At 45.1% G+C, this 22,944-nt stretch overlaps 2 protein-coding genes across 3 annotated transcripts in view; both read right to left on the bottom strand.

The window, feature by feature from the left end:
* Positions 1 to 195, bottom strand: part of MX2 (MX dynamin like GTPase 2) — a 39,214-nt gene extending 39,019 nt beyond the window's left edge. For both annotated transcript variants that reach the window (XM_040232165.1, XM_040232156.1), the window contains exon 1: positions 126 to 195. The gene's annotated coding sequence lies outside the window, so the exon portion shown is untranslated. The remainder of the gene's footprint in view (positions 1 to 125) is intronic.
* Positions 196 to 2,380: 2,185 nt separating this feature from the next.
* Positions 2,381 to 22,944, bottom strand: part of FAM3B (FAM3 metabolism regulating signaling molecule B) — a 62,906-nt gene continuing 42,342 nt past the window's right edge. Inside the window, exons 4-8 of the mRNA XM_040232220.1 lie at positions 10,321 to 10,379; positions 8,754 to 8,804; positions 7,612 to 7,699; positions 5,744 to 5,876; positions 2,381 to 4,354 (exon numbers count right to left, since the gene is read on the bottom strand). Coding sequence (XP_040088154.1) covers positions 4,265 to 4,354; positions 5,744 to 5,876; positions 7,612 to 7,699; positions 8,754 to 8,804; positions 10,321 to 10,379 — 421 coding nt within the window. The 3' untranslated portion in view covers positions 2,381 to 4,264. The remainder of the gene's footprint in view (positions 4,355 to 5,743; positions 5,877 to 7,611; positions 7,700 to 8,753; positions 8,805 to 10,320; positions 10,380 to 22,944) is intronic.

Raw genomic sequence — 22,944 nt, forward strand, 5'->3', positions numbered from 1 at the left:
ATCATCTTTCTACCTCCAGCCTTCTGCACAAGCCACGTTTACCAGGAACCGCTTTTAATAGAAAAGCAGATCTGCTGCCGGAAGACGCATTGAGGCAGCCCTCCCCGCACTGACCCAGCTCTTACCTGTGCGCCTGTATGGGGGAGGCCGGCAAGTCATCTCTGCACATTCCTCCCGTTCCTTTTATAGGATCCCTCCTCCTCTCGTGGCTTGCTTTCCCAGAAGCAAGGGAAATGAAACTAATGGCTTGCCATAGAAACGAAACCATCAGCCTGCCACAGAAACGAAACCTGAAGCATCCATCCATTTCCCGGTGCTTCACACAGTGGTCCTGACTCCAGGGGCCTCAGTCTCGTGGTGGGCATGTGAACTCACAGGGAGGGGCGGGGTGGGGGCGAGTAACAGGGCTAACAGGTTCTCCGACCGGCTGGGGCCGACCACACTTGGAGAACGGGTCACTTATCATAGCACTGTCCAGAAGGACTTTCGGAGATGCTGTGTGCTGCCACTCTCTGCCCTGTTTAAGCTCTGAACATGCTAGGAAGGGACATCCACATCTCCTCCACAGCGTCCCTCACGTAGGCACGCGGTGCTACCCTCACACATGGGCTGGTTCCCAGGAGTGAGCCTGACTTCCTGGTCCTGTGTGGGTTACTTTGCCTGCAAAACTAAGGGCATGCATCCCCCGGGGTCCCAAAGGCCTCCCTTCGCTGTGACTGAAGTGAGGGTGAGCTGGGCATTCCCACCACCAGAGTATGGGGGGCCCCAAGGAGCCCTGGGGGTTCGGGGCTGGCACAGGACAGGGGGGGGGATTCTGCCTCCATCTCAGCGTCACACCCATGAAGCTTTCCAAAACAAAACAAAAAATCTAAGAAAATTAACAAAATGAATCCCGAGCACTTTTTTGCTCATTCACCTTACCTGTGGGCAAAATTTCCTCTAAATAAATTTTTAGGCTTAAAAGATGGTTATCAAAGCCTGGCATTAACAGGTCCTGGGGGGAGTTTCCAGGGTCAGCGTCCTGCAGGACCTGATGCCCAGGTCATCCATCCAGAGGCCCCTGGGCAGAGGGGTAAGACAGAGGGAAGAACTGGACAGCTGACTTTGCAGTGAGTTTTCTGATTCATCAACTGTGTTACAGGGTGGATGCCTTTGCAGCTCCAGGAAAGGCACAGGGAAGACATCGCAGAGGCCAGACAGAGTGGGACCACTTCCACGGAGGCAGCAAGGGAAGTTCGAGCTAAGGAGGTGACTGAGGACCCACCCTCCCCAGCAGCACAGCACTCCCTCTCGGCACGCCCCTCAGGAAGTCTCTCTGGGAAAGATCAGGGCCTCAGCAGTTCGCTGCAAGCTGCTGTCCGGGGTTTCAGGCGGGAGCTTGGTGATGACCCCTAGCCGGGCTCCCTCAGCCCACCTGGCCCACTGACCCTCTGAGGAAGGGCTGGTCTGGGTGCTCATACACCCTCAGCAGGACTGCTCCTTCTGAGTTTGCTTTCTCGGTTGTGCAGAGACCATAAAGTGTCTCCCCGACTAATGGATTAAGGAGGTGAGGAACTGGGAGCCTGTGCACAGGTGAGAGTTCTAAGTGTGTGTCTGTGCAGGGTGGAAATCCCCCAACTCTTCACTGTCTGGACCCCCCTTGCTCCAGCGGTGCAGGGGTAGGGCTGGGGGATGATGGTGACCCATCTCAGGGCAAGTGCTAGGAGGCTGAGCCCTCGTGCATGTATGGTGCTCGTGAACAGAGGACAGGCCTGGGTGGGCAGTGTCTGTCTGGGCTAGAGGGTGACAAAGGGCCGCTGGGCAGTAGAGGGGCTCAGCTCCTTAGACAGGAACAAGCTCCATTTCTGAATCTGTGATGTCTAATGTCCAGTGTGTGTGTGTGTGTGTGTGTGTGTTCAGTCACTCTTTTAAGACCCCTTGGACTGCAGACCACCAGGCTCCTCCATCCATGGGATTCTCCAGGCAAGAATACTGGAGTGGGTTGCCATTTCCTTCTCCAGGGGATCTTCCCGGCTCAGGGATTGAACCCGCATCTCCTGCATTGACAGGCGGGTTCTTTACCACTGAGCCACCAGGAAAGTCTGTCAAAAATCCAGGCACATTGGTAACAGGGATTCTTAGAGCTCAGAAGTGCCTGCCTTTCACAGGGTGGGGGTGAGAGGCCCTGCCCTCTCGTGGGAGGGGCAGTCATTGCAGGTCCACCCGCTCTCCAGCAGCAGAGAGAGGCAGGGCGGCCCTGCTGGGAGAGTTCTCAGGGTGGGGCTGGGGGTAGGGGAGGCTCAGGCTCACTTCCACATGGGGGCAGGGTGGGGGCGTCTAGGGAGAGAGGACAGACGCTCAGGACAGGTGGCTGCCCATCTGAGTCTGTTTCCTTGACAGCTTTGTTTTGTAATAGACTTTATTTGTTTAAGGTTCACAGTAAAAAGAGGAAGACACAGAGATTTTGAGATTTCCCCTAGACTCCCTGCCTCACCCCCATCACAGGCACAGCCTCCCCTCTGTCGACCACCCCCTCCAGAGGGGTGACCCCTGGGCTGACACACTGTCATCACACAGAGCCCACGGTTTACAGTAGGGTCACTCTTGGGGTTGGACGCCTGGTGGGTCTGGACAAGTGTGTAGTGACAGGCACCCACCGGGAGTCCCGAGAGGAGTCCGCTGCCCTTCAAGTCCCAATCACCCCTCCCTCCTCCAGCCCCCACCCTCCCAGGGTCTCCATTCTGCTGCCTTTCAGTGACCCTCAAGTTCCCTTCCAGGCCTCCTCTAAGGTGGTCCAGAGCCCAGAAGGGGGTTCTCTCTGCTGGCCTGTTTGTGTCCAATTTTCTCCTTTTTGTTAGGACACCACTCACACTGGATAGGGACCACCCGACTTATTACACCAACAGTGACCCTGTTTCCACACAAGGTCACATTCTGTGGTACTGACAGTTAGTTATGACTCAGCTCACGAGTTAGGGAGGAACAGAGTCTAGCCTGTAATAGGGCCCCAGCCAAGATCCCACCGAGTGGTTCGCAGACTCCTCTGCAGAGAGAGACGCAGGCTCCCTGAGGGAGCCGACAGTCACCCCCCTCACCACCAGGAGGCTGATGTTCTCCCTGGTTGGCAGCAATGATGAGGGCTCACACGTGTCCTGGCAGGAGCTCTGGCAAACATCTGTACTTGTGCATTCTCTGGCTTCCATGCCCAATAGACCCTCCTTCAGCCTGGCCCCCATGTTCAGAGTTGAGCCTCCACTGCCCTGCAGCCTACCTACAACCACGGAGGACTCAGCGCTGCTGTCAGCCACTGAGACTTGGGGAGTTGGGTCCTGCAAGGATGCTGATATTCAGGGTGACACGTACTGCCATGTTTTTAAAAGGAGGCCTGCTGATAAAAGTACTTGAAAACCGTTCATCTGTTCCAACCCCTCTATGTATAGATGAGAAACTGGAGGCTAGATAAGCACTATCAAGCTGGCATCAAAGTCTCCTATCATCTCTGGGAGCCAGATTTGGGAGGGAGGTCAGAAAGAGCACTTGGCAATGACTTGGCTTTCTTAACCCCAAGGCGCTGGGCATCTTGGTATGTGGATCTACAGTGTGTCTCCTAGGAAGTCTGGGTTGTACAGTGGTCCTCCTGAGAGCAGCCTCTGCCAGCCCGGCCCATCAGAGATCCCTCCTCCCCATCCTGTTAAACAAGATGCAACTAGAACAACACCCCTGCGTGGAGGCAGACACTGAATCTCTTCACCATCGTATTGCTTGTGCCCGAGTTAGGCGCACCCACATTTGTGGGATGAATGAATAAGTTCAGGGACCTGCAGGGAGAGCTCAAGAAGGTTGACCCAAGAAGGTGGCTAAGCCCTATGGCTGCTGCTCATTGTCCCTATGAGATGACTGTCCATAACGAGCGTGTGCTCCGTGGTCGGAGAATAAAGGTTTTCTCTCTGCAGAGCTATCTGGACCACATGGGTCAAACTTGGATCTGATGATAAAATAGCTCCACACCTGGACAGGCAGGGGCTGCTTCCCCTAATCTTCTGCTTCCCAAGTGATGTCACTGAATCCTCTTGAACACTCCCGTGCATTTCAGCTCAACATCTTCACTCTATAAACACTGGCATAAAAAAGTCTGTGGGACAAGATTTTATACAACTGGCAAATATTTTGATTGGTTGGTTGACAAACCTGAAATATTCATCAAATATTGACCATTGGAGAAGGGCTGTAGTCCATTCAGGATGCATTTGTCTATAAAAAGCCCATTTATCGAGACAAGGCAATGTTAGCTGGGCCCTTTTGGTATGCAGCCTTCTACCTGGATCTCGGCTGGCCAGCCAGAATACCTGTTCTTCGCATCATCTGAGTGGTTGATCTGTGCAAAGGAAAGAAAAGGATTTAATCTATCCATTCATCTAATCAGCAATGTTTAATGTGCCAGCTGTGAGCAAAATCAGAAAAGAGGATCACTTCCTAGAATGGGATTTGCTCCAGCCTACTCAGTAGTCACGTACGGATGTGAGAGTTGGATCATAAAGAAGGCTGGGTGCTGAAGGATTGATGCTTTTGAACTGTGGTGTTGGAGAAGACTCTTGAGAGTCCCTTGGACTGCAAGGAAGTCAAACCAGTCCATCCTAAAGGAAATCAAGCCTGAATATTCATTGGAAGGTTTGAGGCTGAAGCTCCAATACTTTGACCACTTGATGCGACAAACGACTCATTGGAAAAGACATTGGTGCTGGGAAAGATTAAAGACTTAAGGGGATGACAGAGGATGAGATGGTTGGATGGCATCACCGACTCAGTGGACATGAGTTTAAGCAGGCTCCGGGAGTTGGTGATGGACAGGGAAGCCTGGAGTGCTGCAGTCCATGGGTTGTACAGAGTCAGACCAACTGAGCTACTGAACTGATAATTGACTTATGTTTTGGGTACATTGCAAGGTGATTCACTTATACATGTACACATATATCATTTTTCAGATTATTTTCTGTTATAGATTATTATAAAATATTGACTATAGTTCCCTGTACTATATAGTAAACCTGTGTTGCTTGTTGCATATCTATAAAATTCATTTATTTAAAGTGGTTTTCAATGGTTTTAACGGTAAAGTGGTTACTCAGTGGTTTTCAGTATATTCACAGAGACATACAACCATCATCACATTCAATTTTAAAACATATTCTGGGAATTCCCTGGCAGTCTAGTGGTAAGGAATTGGTGCTTTCACTGCTAGAGCCCGGATTCAAACCCTGGTCAGGGAACTAAGATCCTGCAAGCCACATCCTGGCAAAACACAAACGAAAACATTTTCATCCCTGAAACAAGAAAGCACATACCCTCTCACCATGCCCCACAGCCCAGTCAGCTCCTAGTCTACTTTCTCTCTCTGGGTTTTGATTATTATGGAAATTTAATACACATGGAATCACACGGTATATGGCCTTTTGTTTTTGGTTTTCTTCACTTAGTGTGTTTTCAAGGCTCACTCATGTCACAGCATGTATCAATATTTCATTTCTTTATGTGCCTGAATAATATTCCAGTGTGCACTTATATCTATTTTATTTATACATTTTTAAGTCCGTTCATCCAGTCTTTGGGTTGTTTCTGCTTTTTTGCTGTTAGGAATAATAGCACATTCCGGTGCAGGTTTTTGTGTGAATATGTGTTTTTGTTCTCTTGGCTGTGCATCTGTGAGTGGAATTGCTAGGACATACGATAACTGTTTGAGAAGAAGGGATGTTTAACAGCCACTCACCTTTTCTCTCTGAATTCCTGCAGGAAGTTCAAAGCCTTTTGCCGCCACAAACACCCAGCTTGACCTGAATCGCATGTTCCTGATCTCCGTACTTCCCAGGGCTTCTATGGCCTTCTTGGCATCCTCCTTCAGCCTGGAGGGATGCAAAGGGGGGAAGCCTGTGAATGTCTCACTTGCAGCCTCGGGGGTGCACCCTAGAACACAGTCTGGCCTGGGACAGGTTTCTAAAGCAGCAGCTGCTATCCTGGGGCACAGGGCAGGAGAGAGACGTGAACATTGGCTGAGTGTGTCACATCTCTGTGTGCATGTGTGCTCACTCGTGTCCGACTCTTTGCAACCCCATGGGCAGTAGCCTGCCAGGCTCCTCTGTCCATGGGGTTTCCCAGGCAAGAAGCCTTGAGTGGGTTGCCACCTCTTTCTCCAGGGGATCTTCCTGACCCAGGGATCGAACCTGTGTCTCCTGCACTGGCAGGCAGGTTCATTACTGCTTGAGCCATCCAGGAAGCTTCTAGTTACACATAAAGCCACATCCAGGACTCTTTGGAAAAGACCCCAATGCTGGAAAAGATGGAGGGCAGGAGGAGAACAGGGAGACAGAGGATGAGATGGTTAGATGATGAATAAAAAACTCAATGGACATGAGTTTGAGAAAACTCTGGGAGACAGTGGACAGGGAAGGCTGGAGTGCTGTAGTCCATGGGATCACAGAGAGTCAGACATGACTGAGTGATTGAACAACAACAAAGGACCCTTTTAGATTCAATCTGGGGCACAGAGTTTTAATTCTCAATTCTGAAAAGCCCTGGGTCTTATGGTCCAATTATCCTCACCCTCAAACAACATAATTTCTGGTCCTTGCTGCTGCCTGTTTACTGACCACAGAATAAAACAGACAGAAAATGCTGAAAGATGAAAACAAATGTCAGAACTGTATCTTTCATATTCACAAAAGTCAGTACCAAAAAAAGAAAAAAAAAAGCCTAAATATCTTGAAAGTGAAAGTCGCTCAGTTGCATTAAGACTCTTTGTGACCCCATGGACTATACAGTCCATGGAACTCTCCAGGCCAGAATACTGGAGTGGGTAGCCATTCCCTTCTCCAGGGGATCTTCAACCCAGGGATTGAACCTAGGTTTCCCACATTGCAGGTGGATTCTTTACTGGCTGGGCCACCAGGGAAGCCCTGTAAACAATCTTACTTTGTAGAAAGCTGCCATTTAGAGCTCACAAAGGAAAGAGGGCAGAAAGGAAAAGAAAAAAATAAGCTCAGATTTTCCCAAGTGGGCTAAATCCAAGTTTTTCAAATCATGTGAAGATACTCTATTAAAGAAGAGGATTTGAATTCAAACACATCTGGGAAATGTGTTGTTCAGTAGTCCCCTCTTGGGAAGTGACCATGCAAATCAGCACCTTGAGGTTCTCGGGAGTTATGCAGTGAAGATACACACGTTTACTTAGAAGAGCACACCCGGAGAAACACTGAGCCAGGTCACTTTCTCTCTCATAAAAGCACTGTATCTGAGTGCACGTGTGTGTGTGTGTGTGTGTGTGTGAAGTCCCACTCTGTGTTTAGCTCTCTGGCCAAGGGTTAGCTTTGCTATCTCATTTACTGTCAGTGATGAGTTTGTCTTGCTACCTGGAAATAGTTCTTATTTCTAGGATTCATGTGCTCTACCAGCTCATCATTTTTCTGGAAATGCAATCTGTTCATCGTGGCCTCCCATTCCTTCTCCTTGAAGGAGCCTCCTGTTCCTTGGAGCTCTGTTCTCTCCCAAAGGCTGTTGTGAGGGACCCAGACAGGACCGGCACTCTGCCCTCAGCTGGTATCTCTGACTCTGGCCCCTGCCGTGATACAACTGAAAACTCACCTGCTGCTACCATCGTCGTGGGTTACCATGAAGAGCAAGGACTTCGAGGGAGCGCTCTGAATAAACTTTGTCATCGGTCCAGAGTTATCTGCCGGGTCAATGTACATCAGATTTAGGACCTTCTCCGTCAGCTGAGGCTGTGACCCTAGGGGTTGTTCTGCTCTCAGCTCTGTGCTCTGTGTTTTGAATCCTCTGATTCTAGAGCTGCCTCTCCACCATGCACCTGATTCCCTAGTGCTCTCATGGTAAGTGACCTGGGCTCCACAGTGGGGCCACGTGAGGTGGGCAGCACGATCAGATCATAAAGACTCTTGTGGTTGACTCTCAAGCCAACCAGCAATGACTTCACAGACCAGGTGCGCTTTTCTCTACAATCACCGAGAAAGCACCTGACCTGGTATGACCATCTTAGAGCTGAGTGGCCCCAGGACACTGAAGAGCACTAGGAGGCATACACGCCCGACCCAGACAGGTAAGTCTTTGCTAAGAGACCCCTCTGTTTCTCACAGGGAGAAAACAAAGGCTCAGCTCAAACCTCGTTATTTACCACTGGAGCTTGTTATTTATAATTACGACCAAGTTTAAGGACAGAATGAAAACACAGCATTCCCAAGGGCACTGGGATACTTCTTAATTGTTCTTCTTTGTTATCTTTACAAAGACTTGCTTCTGTTAATTCTCAGGGTTAAATAAAAATAACTGCAGTGGAGATTCAGAGCCCAGAATGGAGGGATCACTGGAGGAGGGTGGGCACATGGTCTCCAAAATCGTGCAGACCAACAAGCCCATCACAGGGAAGACAGCGATATATATGATGACGTTCAGGACTGCGTACTGAGCACGTTATTCTACATGTCTGGTTTAAAACAAAACCTTATCTGATGAAGGAGCAGAAGCAAAGTTCCCGGACAAGTGTGAGCAGAAAAGAGACACTCTCTAGATCATGCCTTCCAGCTTAAATATACAAACTCACTTAGAGACCACAAGGATGGTGTCAGACCATTCTAGAGTACTCATGTGCACTTCTGGCAGCTTTCTTGGTAGACAAAATAAGAACGTTTGACATTTTTGATTGTGGGTTTTTAATCTTAATTCATTTTAATTTGATATAATTCATTTTAAGAGGAAAAGAGTTTTCTTACCACCTTCGTACATATCGAAATACTGTGTTGCTATCACTTTCCCAGTCACATCTGGAAATGAAAGAAACAGCTTTTGAAAGACGGTTCATGGAGACTCAGGGTGCATGTGTGGTACTGTGCTTCTGAAAATGGGCTTCCCTGGAGGCTCAGGGGTAAAGAAACTGCCTGCCAGTGAAGGTGACACAGGTTCAATGCCTGGGTCTGGAAGATCCCACAGGGGAGGAAATGGCAACCTGCTCCAGGATTTTTGCCTGGAGAATCCCATGGACAGAGGAGCCTGGAGGGCTATAGTCCATGAGGTCAAAAAGAGCTGGACACAACTGAGCAGCTGAACAACAATACCAAAGTTCTGAAAATGGTGTGTTCCTTCTCCCTGTCTTCCAGGAAGCATGATGCCTGGTCCCACCTGAAGGAAAGGCCCGCCTTCCCTGGAGGGGCCCCCGATGATGTGGGTCAGGAAGGCAGGGCTCCTCATTTGCCCAGAGCCTCCCTCCCGCCTGCTTCCAGTTAGATTCTCATCCATGCTCTTGCCCAGCATGCCTGTCACTTCCTGAGAACACTGGGGCCTGCCCTCAGCCCTTTCTGCTCCCTCTGTATATCTTCCTGCCTGATTATTAGACCAGGCACACATTCCTCAGGTTCCTACAGCCTGGGACCACAGGCGTCTGCTCACTTCACTCACAGGGACAGACACCACTGGAAGCCCCTTCCCCAAACCTGCTACCGTCCTTACTGTCAGGGGTCCCAGTGACAAAAGGGACAGGTGTTCTTTTCCAGGCCTAAGAGGAGGTCAGGCTGTGCTTCTCTGAGGTCCTTTCATCAGACAAGGTAGGAACTGGTATCACCCTCGGCTAGGCAGCAGAGCAAACACGAGGCCCACCCCCAGGGCGTCTGTGTTCTCAGGTCTGCTGATCCTGTTTTAGCTCTGACTTTTCCAGGTCCCTCTTTGTTTTCTTAAAGTCGTTTTAGATTCCACAGATATGCACGAATACAGGATATGTGTTTTTCTCTTTCTGACTGACTCCACTCTGTATGAAAAACTCTAGGTCCACATGTCTGTACAAATGACCCTATCTTGTTCCTTTCAGTGGCTGTACCACACCTTCTTTATCCACTCATCTGTTGCTGAAAATTTAGGACATATATACAATACAATATGTAAAATAAATAGCAAGTGGGACTCTGTTATAAAGCACAGGAAGCTCAGCTTGGTGCTGTGTGACCTAGAAGGGTGGGATGGAGGGAGCAAAGCCCAAGAGGGAGAGGATACGTATACACACATAGCTGATACACTATATTGTACAGCAGAAACTAACACAACATTGCAAAGCAATTATACACCAATAAAACTTAGTAAGTTTATATCTGATTTCATTTTTTGGGGGGAAGAATCACAAATTTATAAAGTGAGGCATTGTAAAAATAGTTAAACATATACTCTTAAATGCATTAAAATATAAACCTAGACTAGACCGTGTGCAAAAATCATAAAGAAACCCAAGGTACCACGGAATACTCAATCACAAAGCTTTTAGAGGTGTTTTAAAGAAAACGTTTAATAACTTACAGTTGACAATGGCAATGTTTATTCCTCTTGCAACATTCCCAGTCTTTTCTCCTATGAGCCTGAAATGTAAATAAGCATCGATCATAGAACTCCTTTCTCGCTGAGCAGTGAGCAGCCCTCCCTGCTCTATAAGATCTTCTCTTGGCAGAATTACTGTTTATCCTTTGTCATTTATCATTTCCTTGTAGATACACACTGACTTTAGCCCAGCTCCCTTGAAAGTCATATCAAGGGATACATATCCATCCCCCAACACATGTCTGTAGATTGAATCCCTCAGGGAACCTGGGAATTGCATAGTCTCATAATCTACACAAACAGCCAGGGAGAGAAACACCAGTGTTTGCTTAGTACAGCCTTTCTGCAAACACTCTCTCACTAAAGCTTTAACCTCCTCATGGGAAGGCATTCATTTTCCAACTATATTAATATGGAGAACAACCACCAATAGAATGCATTAGGAGCCAGAAAGTCTGTAGACAAACACACACACAGACACATACTTTACCTGGTTACTTGCATAGTCTAATGAAAGTTTACTAGACCATGAACAAGGAGATGAGAAATAGGAAGAGAAAGGAGATGGCAAAGTAGAGAGATACTGAAGATGTATACTTGCTAGGCTTCGACAATGGATGGGATGTGAGACAAACAAGAGAAGGGGGTGGCAAACGTGACTGACACATTCAGCCTGGCTGGCTGGAAAAAATGAGGTACAAGAGGTGAATGAAAAGAGCTGGGTCTGATCCAGCTCTGGTGTCAGCTTCTATTCATCCTGTTCCCCTCACTGCTCTTGACAGAGCTTTTGCTGATGCCTGGGAAGCTTGGCGTGTTGCAGTCCATGGGGTCACAAAGAGTTGAACATGACTGAACGACTGAAAACAAAGAATCCTTTTATCCAACCACAGAAAGTAACCCTGTTTATCCCTTAAACAAATTCCTTTCACTACCTCACTTAATTTTTACTTTTAAATTGGAGAATATGAAAGGCCCAGCTTCAAGGGGATTATGCCTTAAAACCAAGGAGAAAACTGACTTTCTTGGAAATGGGAAATATTACTGAAGACCTTGGGAATTGTATGTGTGTGTCCATCTCTATGTGTGCATGCATCCTCTGTCAAGTTTTAGAATCAATGATACGATAGCTTCATAAAAAGAATTTGAAAGCTGTCCTCCTCTTTCCATGCTTTAGAACAGTAAATATGGCTCTGGAATATTCTGTTCTTGACATGCTTACCTAAAGTCCCCGTGGATCTTCCAAACTAAGTCTTTTTGCAGAGAGTAGCTTTTAGGGGGCAATTTTAGAGAATACCCTATAACAATCTGAAGAAAGAAAAAATGGGTATTATGAACCTATTCTCTCACAGGGAATTTTTTTTTAATGGAACTTAAAAAAAAAAGATCTGCTAAAGTATGCTAGATTACCTAATAAGTGATTCTTAGGCCAAGATTTTTGAGAAGGCTAAATTTCAAGGTGGTGAGACCAGCATTTAAAGTCACTTTAATACCAGGAGCATTTGCTGATTTCAGAGAAAGTACAAAAGATGAGTAGCATTTCTGACAACCATCTGAGGCAAGGAGGACAAAGGTTGGAAGCCAGGGCCAACCAAAGGGAGTGCCCTGATAAACCCTCCACTTTTGTTTGGGTTGGGGTCAAAAAGAATTGAATCCTAAAAGTGAAAGTGAATCAGAAAAAAAATAAGAACTTGCATGGCTGTGGTGCAGTTTTAAGTCTAATGGGTGGCTCAGAAAAATGAATCTCAATCCTTAACATATATTCCAATCATTCTGTCTTGCTAAAGATTCTGCATCCCTATCAGAAGCAAAACAAACAAACAAACAAAAAATCCTCAGGAGAAGAAGATAATATTATCTAATGCCTCAATTGGGCTTCCCTGGTGGCTCAGACGATAAAGTGTCTGCCTGCAATGCGGGAGACCCGGGTTTGATTCCTGGGTCGGGAAGATCCCCTGGAGAAGGAAATGGCAACCCACTCCAGCACTCTTGCCTGGAAAATCCCATGGATGGAGGAGCCTGATAGACTACAGTCCATGGGGTCGCAAAGAGTCGGACACAACTGAGCGACTTCGCTTCACTAATGCCTCAATAAAAAACAAAACAAACAACAGCAACAAAACCCAAAGCAAAGTAATTTATCAAATGCGCTGTCTGGCATACTGCACACTGCACACTGCATGTAAGGAGAGAAGCCAACGTAAAGAAGGACCAACACAACCAAAAAAACCCTGATGGTAAGGACAGACTCAGGGACCCCAAACAGCAGAATTATCAAACAGACTTTCAAACAACCATACTTAATATGTTCAAGAAGATGATAGATAAGACTGAAGATTTCAGAACTGGAAACTACAAAAGAAAGATAGATTAGAAAAATAAAGTTCTGAAAATAGAATATTTAAAATTAATAATTTAACGGCAGATTATATTCAGTAGAAAAGAGAATCAGGGAGCTGAAAACAGCCCTGTCCACAATGAAGGGCAGAGATACAAAGATGGGAAACAATATATGGAGTGTATTCTGCAGAGAACATAGCCATCAAGTCTGGCATACGTTTCATCAAAAGTCTTAGAAGTATGGAAGACAGGGAATAGGGCAGAAGATTCAATGAGGAAGAATTTGGTAAATATGAGGATGGACATCAACAGGCACATATTTAAGAAGCCAAATAAATTCCAAACAAGATAAAGCAACAAAAAACAATGGACAAAGAAGGTCCAACAGACAAGGAAAAAAATCTTTAAGGTGATCAGGGAGGGGAAAAAAAAAAAAGACAGTTACTTTCACAGTATCAGCTTTTAGATTGTTGATTGACCTCTCAAGAGAAACAATAGAAGCCAAAAGACAATGGAATGGTATCTTGAATGAATTGAAAGAAAAATAATAGCCAACTCACCACAGGAAAAAAAATCTTTTAGTAATGAAGATGAAATAAAGATATTTGAAAGAGACATTCAAATAAAGATATTTGAAACTTAGAAAATTCTCCACGAGCAAACCATTCAGTAGCTTTTGCTCTGTGTCTTTTGCTATAACAAATTTTATCTGTAGTATTAACCCTTATTTAGACTTATGAGTCCTAGTCATTGAAACTAAGGGTGTTTATGCCCCACCCCCCAATACTCAACCAAAATATATGCACATATTCAGCAAAAGTATGAACAGAACTATTTATAGCACAAGGATTCATCACAACTCCAGAGTAGAAATGACCCAAATGTCATTCAACAATAAATAAATTGTACTATATTTATGCAATTCAATATTATACAGCAATGCAAATCAACTGCTTTTATATACTAGCAACAAACAATTAGAAATTAAAATTTTAAATTTATTTTGTAGGTTTTAATTTAAAAAATATGCACAATAGCATAAAAGTGTGAGAGATTTAGAGATTAAAAATGGCAAAATGTCTGTAAGATACATAAATACTACAAACCATTACTGAGACAAATTAGATTTAAATAAATGGAGCTGAGTAAAAGACTCAATATTACCAAGATGTCAATTTCCCCCAAATTATCTAGAGATCCAAGCCAATCTTAATTAAAAAAAAAAAAAAAAGCCAGCTGGCTTTTTGTATAGACATTTATAAGTTTATTCAAAAACTCATATGGAAATAGAGTTCCCATAGAGGATTCAATAGAGAAAGACAGTGTGATGAACACATGGCTGTAGATTTAATTAGCCATGTTTTTATTACTTATTTATTCATTTACAGGGAGGGAGGAGGGAGGGAGGTTCAGGATGGGGAACACATGTATAGCCATGTTTCTAAATGATTACGATTCATATTTCACATCATCTGCAAAAAAAATTCAAAATGGATATATCATCTTACATAAAGTGAAAACCTAAAACTATCAAAATTCCAGAAGTTTAAAAGAAACTTTGGAGCACTTTGGGGAAAAAATTTGTGACCTTGGGTTAGATGGAACGTTTTTAGATATGCCATGAAAAACATGTTCTGTAGAAGGAAAAAAAACTGGTAAATTAGATTTCATTAGAGTTAAGATTCTCTGGGCTTTGATAAACACAGCTAGGAGGAGAACACAAGACACAAAAATGGGAAAATCTGTATGCAAATCTTATAGTTAATAAAGAGCCTGAATACAAAATATATAAAGAAACCTCAAATGATAATAAAAAAAAAACAATTAAAAATGAGCTGATTTGAATAGGTATTTCACAAATAAAATACACTTACAACAAATAAACACACAAAAAGAGGCTCAACATTATTAGTAATTAGAGAAATGCAAATTTAAACCACAGTCTGCACACCTATTAGAATGTTTAAAGTAGAAAGACTGACCACACCAAGCATTGGTGAATATAGTGGCTAAACTGTAGCTCTTGGTAAGGAATTAAAATGGTATGCTCACTTTGCTTTAAATATTTCACTCCAATTTATTTTTGCATGCATGGTTTCTGCTTGCTTGCTTGATTTCTGAAGAAAAGTCTGATGTAATTCTTATCCTGTTCTTTTACAGGTAAGGTGTTTTTTGTTTTGTGGCTATTCCCACCTCCCCCAGCTAGTTTCAAGATTTTCTTTTTGTCTTCTATCTTCTTTAGTTTGAATACAATTTACTTAGGTGTACATTTTGGGGTATTTATCGTACTTGGAATTCTCTGAGCTTCCTGAATCTGTGGTTTGATGTCTGTGTCTAATTTTGAAAAGTTCTCAGCAGTATTACTTCAAATATTGCTGTTTCTTTCTCTTTTCCTTTTTCTGGTATTCTTATTACATATATTATACTTTTTGAAGCTGTCCCACAGTTGTTGGATGTTCTCTTCTTTTTTGTTTTTCCAAGTTTTTCTTTCTTTCTTCTTTTTTTTTTTTTTTCTTCTCCTTTTCTCAGTTTGGGAGGTATTACTGACATAGTCTTAAGCTCACTGATTCTTTCCTTGAATGTGTCTAGTCCACTAATGAGCCCATTAAAAGTGTTCCTCATTTCTGCCTTTTCCTTTTGATTCTTCCTTGGGATTTCCATGTCTTTGCTTACATTACTCATTTGTTCTTGCATTCTGTCCACTTTTTCCATTACAACTCTTAGTATATTAACCATAGTTGTTTTAATATTCCTTTTGTATAAATTCCAAAATCTCTGCTATATTTGGGTAAGCTACTGATGCTTTTTATGTTTCTTTAAATTGTTGTTGTTGTTGTTGTTACTTTTAATAAGCATTGTTTTTTTTTGCTGAAAGCCAGACATAGATAACTTGGTGTTTAACATGAACTTTATGTTCATCTGGCAAGGAGCTGAGTTGTGTTTACTATCTGCTACAGCTGTTAAGTGTCAGAGGCTAACATTTCTCCCTGCCTTCTTGAGTATCCCTATAGGCTTTTTAGACCCTGATGCTGGGAAAGATTGAGGGCAGCAAGAGACCGGGGCGACAGAAGATGAGACAGTTAGATAGCATCACTGACTCAATGGACATGAATCTGAGCAAGCTCCAGGAGATTGTGAAAGACAGGAAAGCCTGTTGTGTTGCAGTCCATGGGGTCACAAAGAGTCAGACTTGACTTAGGGGCTGAACAGCAACAGACTCTTCAACACTGGGTTTGAGACTTTCGGTTCTTCTCAGCTTTAATCCTTAGTTATTTTACAGGAGCCCTATTATGCGGTAATGAGACATCGGATGAGGATATGTTCTCTAGTCATGTGACTAGGTCTCAGTCTCTCAGTGAGCCTGTGCCCCTGGGTTGTGGCCTTCACAAGTGACCTTATTTTTTCTTTCACTCCTTAGGTGAGACAGAAAGGCCAGAGGGGCCTGGAGTTGGGTATTTTCCTCCCCAACACAGGTTCAGTTCAGTTCAGTTCAGTTCAGTCACTCAGTCGTGTCCGACTCTTTGCGACCCCATGAATCGCAGCACACCAGGCCTCCCTGTCCATCACCAACTCCCGGAGTTCACTCAGACTCGCGTCCATTGAGTCAGTGATGCCATTCAGCCATCTCATCCTCTGTTGTCCCCTTCTTCTCCTGCCCCCAATCCCTCCCAGCATCAAAGTCTTTTCCAATGAGTCAACTCTTCGCATAAGGTGGCCAAAGTACTGGAGTTTCAGCTTTAGCATCATTCCTTCCAAAGAAATCCCAGGGTTGATCTCCTTCAGAATGGACTGGTTGGATCTCCTTGCAGTCCAAGGGATTCTCAAGAGTCTTCTCCAACACCACAGTTCAAAAGCATCAGGTTAGCCTTTGTTAAAATCTACATTGATTAGACTCTGGTAAAACCACTTCCCTTGAAGGCAGGCTATTGTTAAGGAGAACAGAACACTGTGAACATATTTCAAAAGGGCTATTTTTCCACTGGCTTCCCTGGAACTTCAGCTGGTAAAGAATACGCCTGCAATGCAGGAGACCTCGGTTCGATTCCTGGGTTGGGGAAGATCTCCTGGAGAAGGGATTCCCTCCAGTATTCTTGGACCTCCCTGGTGGCCCAGTTGGTAAAGAAGTGAAAGTGGCTCAGTCATGTCTGACTCTTTGTGACCCCATGAACTACACAATCCATGGAATTCTCCAGGCCAGAATACTGGAGTGGGTAGCCTTTCCCCTTCTCCAGGGGATCTTACCAACCCAGGGATGGAATCCAGATTGCCTGCATAGCAGGTGGATTCTTTACCAGCTGAGCCACAAGGGGAGCCCAAGAATACTGGAGTGGGTAGCCTATGCCTTCTCCAGCAGACCTTCTGGACCCAGGAATTGAACCAGAGTCTTCTATACTGCAGGCTGAATCTTCCAACTGAGCTATCAGGGAAGCCCTAGTTGAAAGAATCAGTCTGCAACGTGGGAGACCTGAGTTTGATTCCTGGGATGGGAAGATCCCCTGGAGTGGGAAATGGGAACCCACTTCAGTATCCTTGCCTGGGGAATCCCCATGGACAGAGGAGCCCAGCGGGCTAAAGTCCATGGGGCTGCAGACACTGCTGAGCAACTTAGCAAAGCACAGCACAGCACTTTCCCACTCTCACTGCCAGAAGCTCAAGGGGATTTTTTTCTTTGATCTTCACTCCGAAAGCCTGGTAGGGCTCTTGGAGGAAAAACTCAGGAAGGCCTAGGAGCTCCTCCAAGGCTTGGCTTCCAGGAGTTAATTTCTCAAGCTTGTCCAAGCTCAATCTCCAGTAGTTAGTCATTTTACCTTTAAGGGTTCCTACCTAATGCAGGCTCCAGCTGAGCTCTCTGTTCCAGGTAAGCTGTGATTCTATGAATCTGCCTGCCTTTCCAGTTTTCAGGGTAGTGGTTTGCCCTGTGATCTCAATTATTTTGTATGTACATGTTTTTAATATACTGCATAATTTGGGATTTTTGTGCTGTGATTCAATCTAAGAATCACCTTCTTGGCAGTTTATAGGCCACTTATTAACATGTAAGATATATTTGGGTTTTTTTGTGTGTGCGATGCTTTTGTGCTTGGGTTGTTTTCATTGCTTTTCAAATATTTAAACTTTTGCTTTCACTATATGGGGTGTATTTGCTTTGTTAAAGGTCCTATATTAACTACAGCATGGACATGCTTAGTCATTCGGTCATGTCCAATTCTTTGTGGCCCCATGGACTCCTCTGTCCATGGGATTTCCCAGGCAAGAATGCTGTAGTGGGTTGCCATTTCCTACTCTAGAGGATCTTCCTGACCCAGGGATTGAACCCATGTCTCTCGTGGCCCCTGCATTGGCAGGAGGATTCTTTACCACTGGGCTACCTGGGAAGCCAAAACTAAATCATGTGCTGTGCTTAGTCACTCAGTCATGCCTGACTCTTTGTGACCCCATGGACTGTAGCCCACAAGGCTCCTCTGTCCACAGGAATTCTCCAGGCAAGAATACTGGAGGGGCTTGCCATTCCCTCCTCCAGGGGATCTTCCCAACCCAGGGGTCAGACCCAGCTCTCCTGCTTTGCAGGTGGATTCTTTACCATCTGAGCCACCAAAGAACTCATGGGTAAGCATGTTTAAAAAAGGTGTCTAAAAAATAAAAAGCAAAGTATGGAGAACAGTTTTACAACACAAAAGGGCTAACTACCTTAATACATAAAGAAATCAATTTTAGAAGCCCAATGATAGGAATAAAATGGGCAAGAGATATGAACAGTTCACAGGATATATCATCCTCCTTCAGTATCTGCAAAGAGTTGGTTCCAGGATCTGCCAGGGATACCCAAATCCAAGTGCTCAAGTTGCATAGCTGACCCTTGTATCTGCTAGATCCACATCAGTGGATTCAACCAAGCACAGATCATAGACATGGAGGGGGAGAGCTGACATACAGCTAGCTGTTTTTAGCATGAAAAGACCCTGGATTCACTTGGGTTCACTCACAGCAAGAATGATGAGAGTAAAACATGATCTGAGATGAACGTTCTTCTCTTGGAATGGAAAAAATCAAAATATTGGTCAACATGCTTTGTTGGACAGACTATGAGGAAGCAATCATTCTCACTGTGTTAATCTGAGTCCTCTGAGGAGCAGATGGCGAAACAGAGCTAAATGCCAAGAATTTTTATTGGGAAAATGGTGTGCAGACCCCCAACTCAAGCCTGACTCTAAGGGGAGGAAAAGCTGGGGTGGACATGTCCCAGGCTGCTAGGCAGTCTCAGGAGGTTACAGCAAGGTCACTGGACATCTGAGACCTCAATCTGGCCTTCAGCTGAGCTTGTGTTTCCCAGGAATGGAGTTTCCTGCTTCTAGGTTCTGACAAGGGTTACTATCTTTTTGGCCAAAATCTACTCAAGCCCTCCAAGCTCTTTTTCAGATTTTTAAAATAATTTTATTCTTTTATTTAATTTTTGGCTGTGCTGGGTCTTAGTCACCGTGCAGGCTTTTCTCTAGTTGTGGCGAGTGGGAGCTCCTCTCTAGTTTCGGTGTGTGGGTGTTTCATTGCAGTGGCTTCTCTTGCTCTGGAGTATGGGTTCTAGGAAGCTCAGGCTTCAGTTGTGGCTTCCAGGCTCTACAGCACAGGATCAGTTCGGACTTAGTTGCTCCTCAGCATGTGGGATCCTCCCAGATCAGGGATTTGAACCTGTGTCTCCTGCAATTCTGAAGTTCATGGGGTCGCAAAGAGTGGACACGACTGAGTGACTGAACAACTCCTGCATTGCCGGGTGGATTCTTTACCACTACTGAGCCACCAAGGAAGCCCTGCCCTGAAGTCTTTTTAAACTAGGCTTGACTTTTGGATAAACTTCGGTGTTTATCTTCACATTGTACAATTTTAGTAGGAATTCTGTTAAGTCAGTTTAAAGGTGTGGTTAAATGCCCCACCTTTGATATCTGATCATCACCTATATAAAATCAGTTTCCTTATCCTCCTTCCCCGGTGGCTCAGATGGTAAAGCGTCTGTCTATAATGCGGGAGACCTGGGTTTGATCCCCGGGTCGGGAAGATCCCCTGGAGAAGGAAATGGCAATCTATTCCAGTACTATTGCCTGGAAAATCCCATGGACAGAGGAGCTTGGTAGCTACAGTCCATGGGGTCACAAAAAGTCGGACACGACTGAGTGACTTCGCTTTATCTTCCTAGCCTCCAGGTGATGTCTGATCACCCTGGCCTGCCTTTAGCAAGAATCTTTTTAGCCTGTTTAGCCAGAATGCCCTAATCCCTGGTGCTTCCTCTTGGTAGGCTTCCATCCATGGTCTCCACACTGCTTCTTGGCGCTCACTTTTTGCCCACGATGTATCTGGAGTTGAATCCTATTTCTTACCTTCACTGCAGGACCTCACAGCAGTCGTCCCCACATCTACTGCCATCACCCCCTTGAATAAAGTCTGCCTGGCCATTTTCACAAAGTGTCATGAACTTTTTTTTTTCCTGTAACAGTCCTCAGTCACTGGCTGGAAGCAGCCAGGGGAAGCCTGGTCTCCAGCAAACCTGCTAGGGATTTCAGAATGCAGCAGCTGGAACTCTTCCTCAATGAACTTCCTGCCACTAGAAATCTGAGAAGTGCAATCTCACAGTCATCTCACTCAAATGTTGCTGGAGGGACAGTTGCTTAATTCCAAGCAATGACTTAAAATTCAAAATGGATGCTATTTATACAGTGCTGTGCTGTGCTTAGTCATGTCCGACTCTGCGATCCCACAGACTGTAGCCCACAAGGCTCCTCTGTCCATGGGGTTCTCCAAGCAAGAATACTGGAGTGAGTTGCCATGCCCTGCTCCAGGGGCTCTTCCCAACCCAGGGATCGAACCCAGGTCTCCTGCATTGGGGGGCAGATTCTTTACTGTCTGAGCACCAGGGAAGCCTATGAATACTAGAGTGGGTAGCCTATCCCTTCTCCAGGGGATCGTCCCAACCTTGGAATCAAACAGGGGTCTCCTGCATTGCAGGTGGATTCTTTACCAGCTGAGCTACCAGGGAAGCCCATTTATATAGTAACACTGTAGTCAATAAGTCTATACTCAGCCTAACTATCAGTTGATTGTGAGTGGGAATGAATACACTTTAAACATGAAGAATCTTTAAAAAACATTACCTCCTCTGTAACCTTTTCTCAAGATGTTACTGGAAGGTGTGCTCCAGCAAAACAAGGGTGAAAACTAAGAAAGCGGAAGGTACTGTATCCAGGAAACAGGGGCTCCAACTGCAGAGAAGGAGCCAGAGGTCTTCCAGAGTGGTGTTAGAGGGGGGTCCTGGGATGACAGACACACAGTGGCTTCAGGACAACCTGGCTGATTGAAGAGGAACAGAAGCTTCACAAGGTGAAGTTGGCAAATACCTAATGTGAGAGATTTATTTTAACTGGAGGAAATTTAGGGATTAAATTGACATTAAGTTCATGGAAAACCGAGAGAGCCAACCACGAACAAAACGTAATTATTGCACACAACATGCTTCAGTCATGAAGAACATTTACTTCATCCTGTTAGTAAAAACCAAACTAGAGGCTAGAGTTTGAATATATCCTGAGACGGACCCTCACAGCCACATAACCAAAACTTAAAACCTTCCTGACATCCCCCCAGTGCTCACTCTGACCTTAAACAAAACCTACACTTTCTTCATGTCATCATGACCCTGCGGTTATGAACAAGTCAGCTCATGCAATACAAAGACATGTAAATTTCTAGTAACAAATCACACTAGAAGACAAGGCACTTACTCATTCAAGATTTATAAACCCAGTTGTGAGCACTGGGAGCCACACCTCCTAACCACCTTCCAGCTGGAAGTATCCTTGTTCGCCAGAAGTTGGGTTCTCACTTGGTAAAATATTCCAATCAAGTAAAGGTCTCTGAATTTTATGCTCACAGTTATAATCATGTAAAAGCTGAATTTTGCTCAAACCACGACGACAGTATAGTGACTTAATCAGAACAATGATAAGGAAAGAGGACAGGAATTGTGTGATACAACAGAAGACAGCTAAGCTCCCAAGGGGCAAGTTCCCTTCTCCAGGGGATCTTCCCAACTCAGGGGTCAAACTCAGGTGTCCTGCATTGCAGGTAGATTCTTTACCATCTCAGTCAGAAAGGAAGTCCAAGGAAAGAGAATAGAAATTGTGTGGTACAGTAGAAAGAGAGCTGACCCACTGGGGCAAGGCAGCAGATAAAAGAGGAAAACTAGGGTGTGGTATAATCTTGCTGATCAGAGGCAGGAATGTGAGTGAGCAGGGAGCTCTGCCGACAGCTGGATGGGCTGTTCCTGGGGCAGGAGTGCCTGCAGGTGCCCAGACCATGACATTTGTAAGGATGAAGGAAATGCAAAAAAACAAAACAAAACAAAAACCCAACAAAATACTTGTCATTCTACACAAATCCGCATCTTTTCTATATAAGACAATGAAGTCTCAACAGCCTAAACTGTCTGTTCCAGGACTCAGTAACAGAAAATACAATGCTAAAACCACAAACAAGTGTCTCGACATCTGGCCACATTTATTCCTGTTCCTTTTAATTTGCTTTTATTTCTGCTTATCCTGCTTTATTCTGCATTGAATTCTGAAAAACATCTAGAATATTGTTGGAAGCAGGCAAGCTACCTTTGTGTGCTACACATTCATAGAAAGATTTAGTGGTTCCTTTAGACTACTGGATTCAAGGTGGTCCACTCAGCAGATCCTATGTTCACCAGGGTGGAATCCTGGCTCTGTCACTAACAGCTGTGTGATGGGGGGCAGGTGATTGAACCTCTCACCTCTCTGCGACTCGTTTTCTTGTCAGTATCATGGGAATCATAATGATAACTACCTCAGAGGAAGTCATATGAAGTTAATGTTTAAGTGAGGTGGTGTGTACCAGGTAGGGTGATATACTCCTACGTCATGGTCTGGAGAAGGCGTCCAGCACTGTGGAGCAGGGCGACTCCCAGGCTCTGGGGTCTGAGCTTGACTAACCCCCTTCTGATGATGTGATTCTAGATAAGCGACCTGACCCCCTGTCCCCAGTCCTCCCAGGTCTTCCTACCTCTTCCTTTCCAAGGGATCCTGCTAAGTTTTCAACCTATCTCACTGACAATTCTGTTCATTAGGCCATCACCTCTGAAATTATATCAATTAGGTTCAGTTCGGTCACTCAGTTGTGTCCACTCGGACTCTTTGCAACCCCACAGACTGCAGCACGCCAGGCTTCCCTGTGCATCACCAACACCCGGAGCTTGCTCAAACT

Source organism: Oryx dammah, unplaced genomic scaffold (assembly GCF_014754425.2).
Source record: "Oryx dammah isolate SB20612 unplaced genomic scaffold, SCBI_Odam_1.1 HiC_scaffold_2, whole genome shotgun sequence".
Lineage (NCBI taxonomy): Eukaryota > Metazoa > Chordata > Mammalia > Artiodactyla > Bovidae > Oryx > Oryx dammah.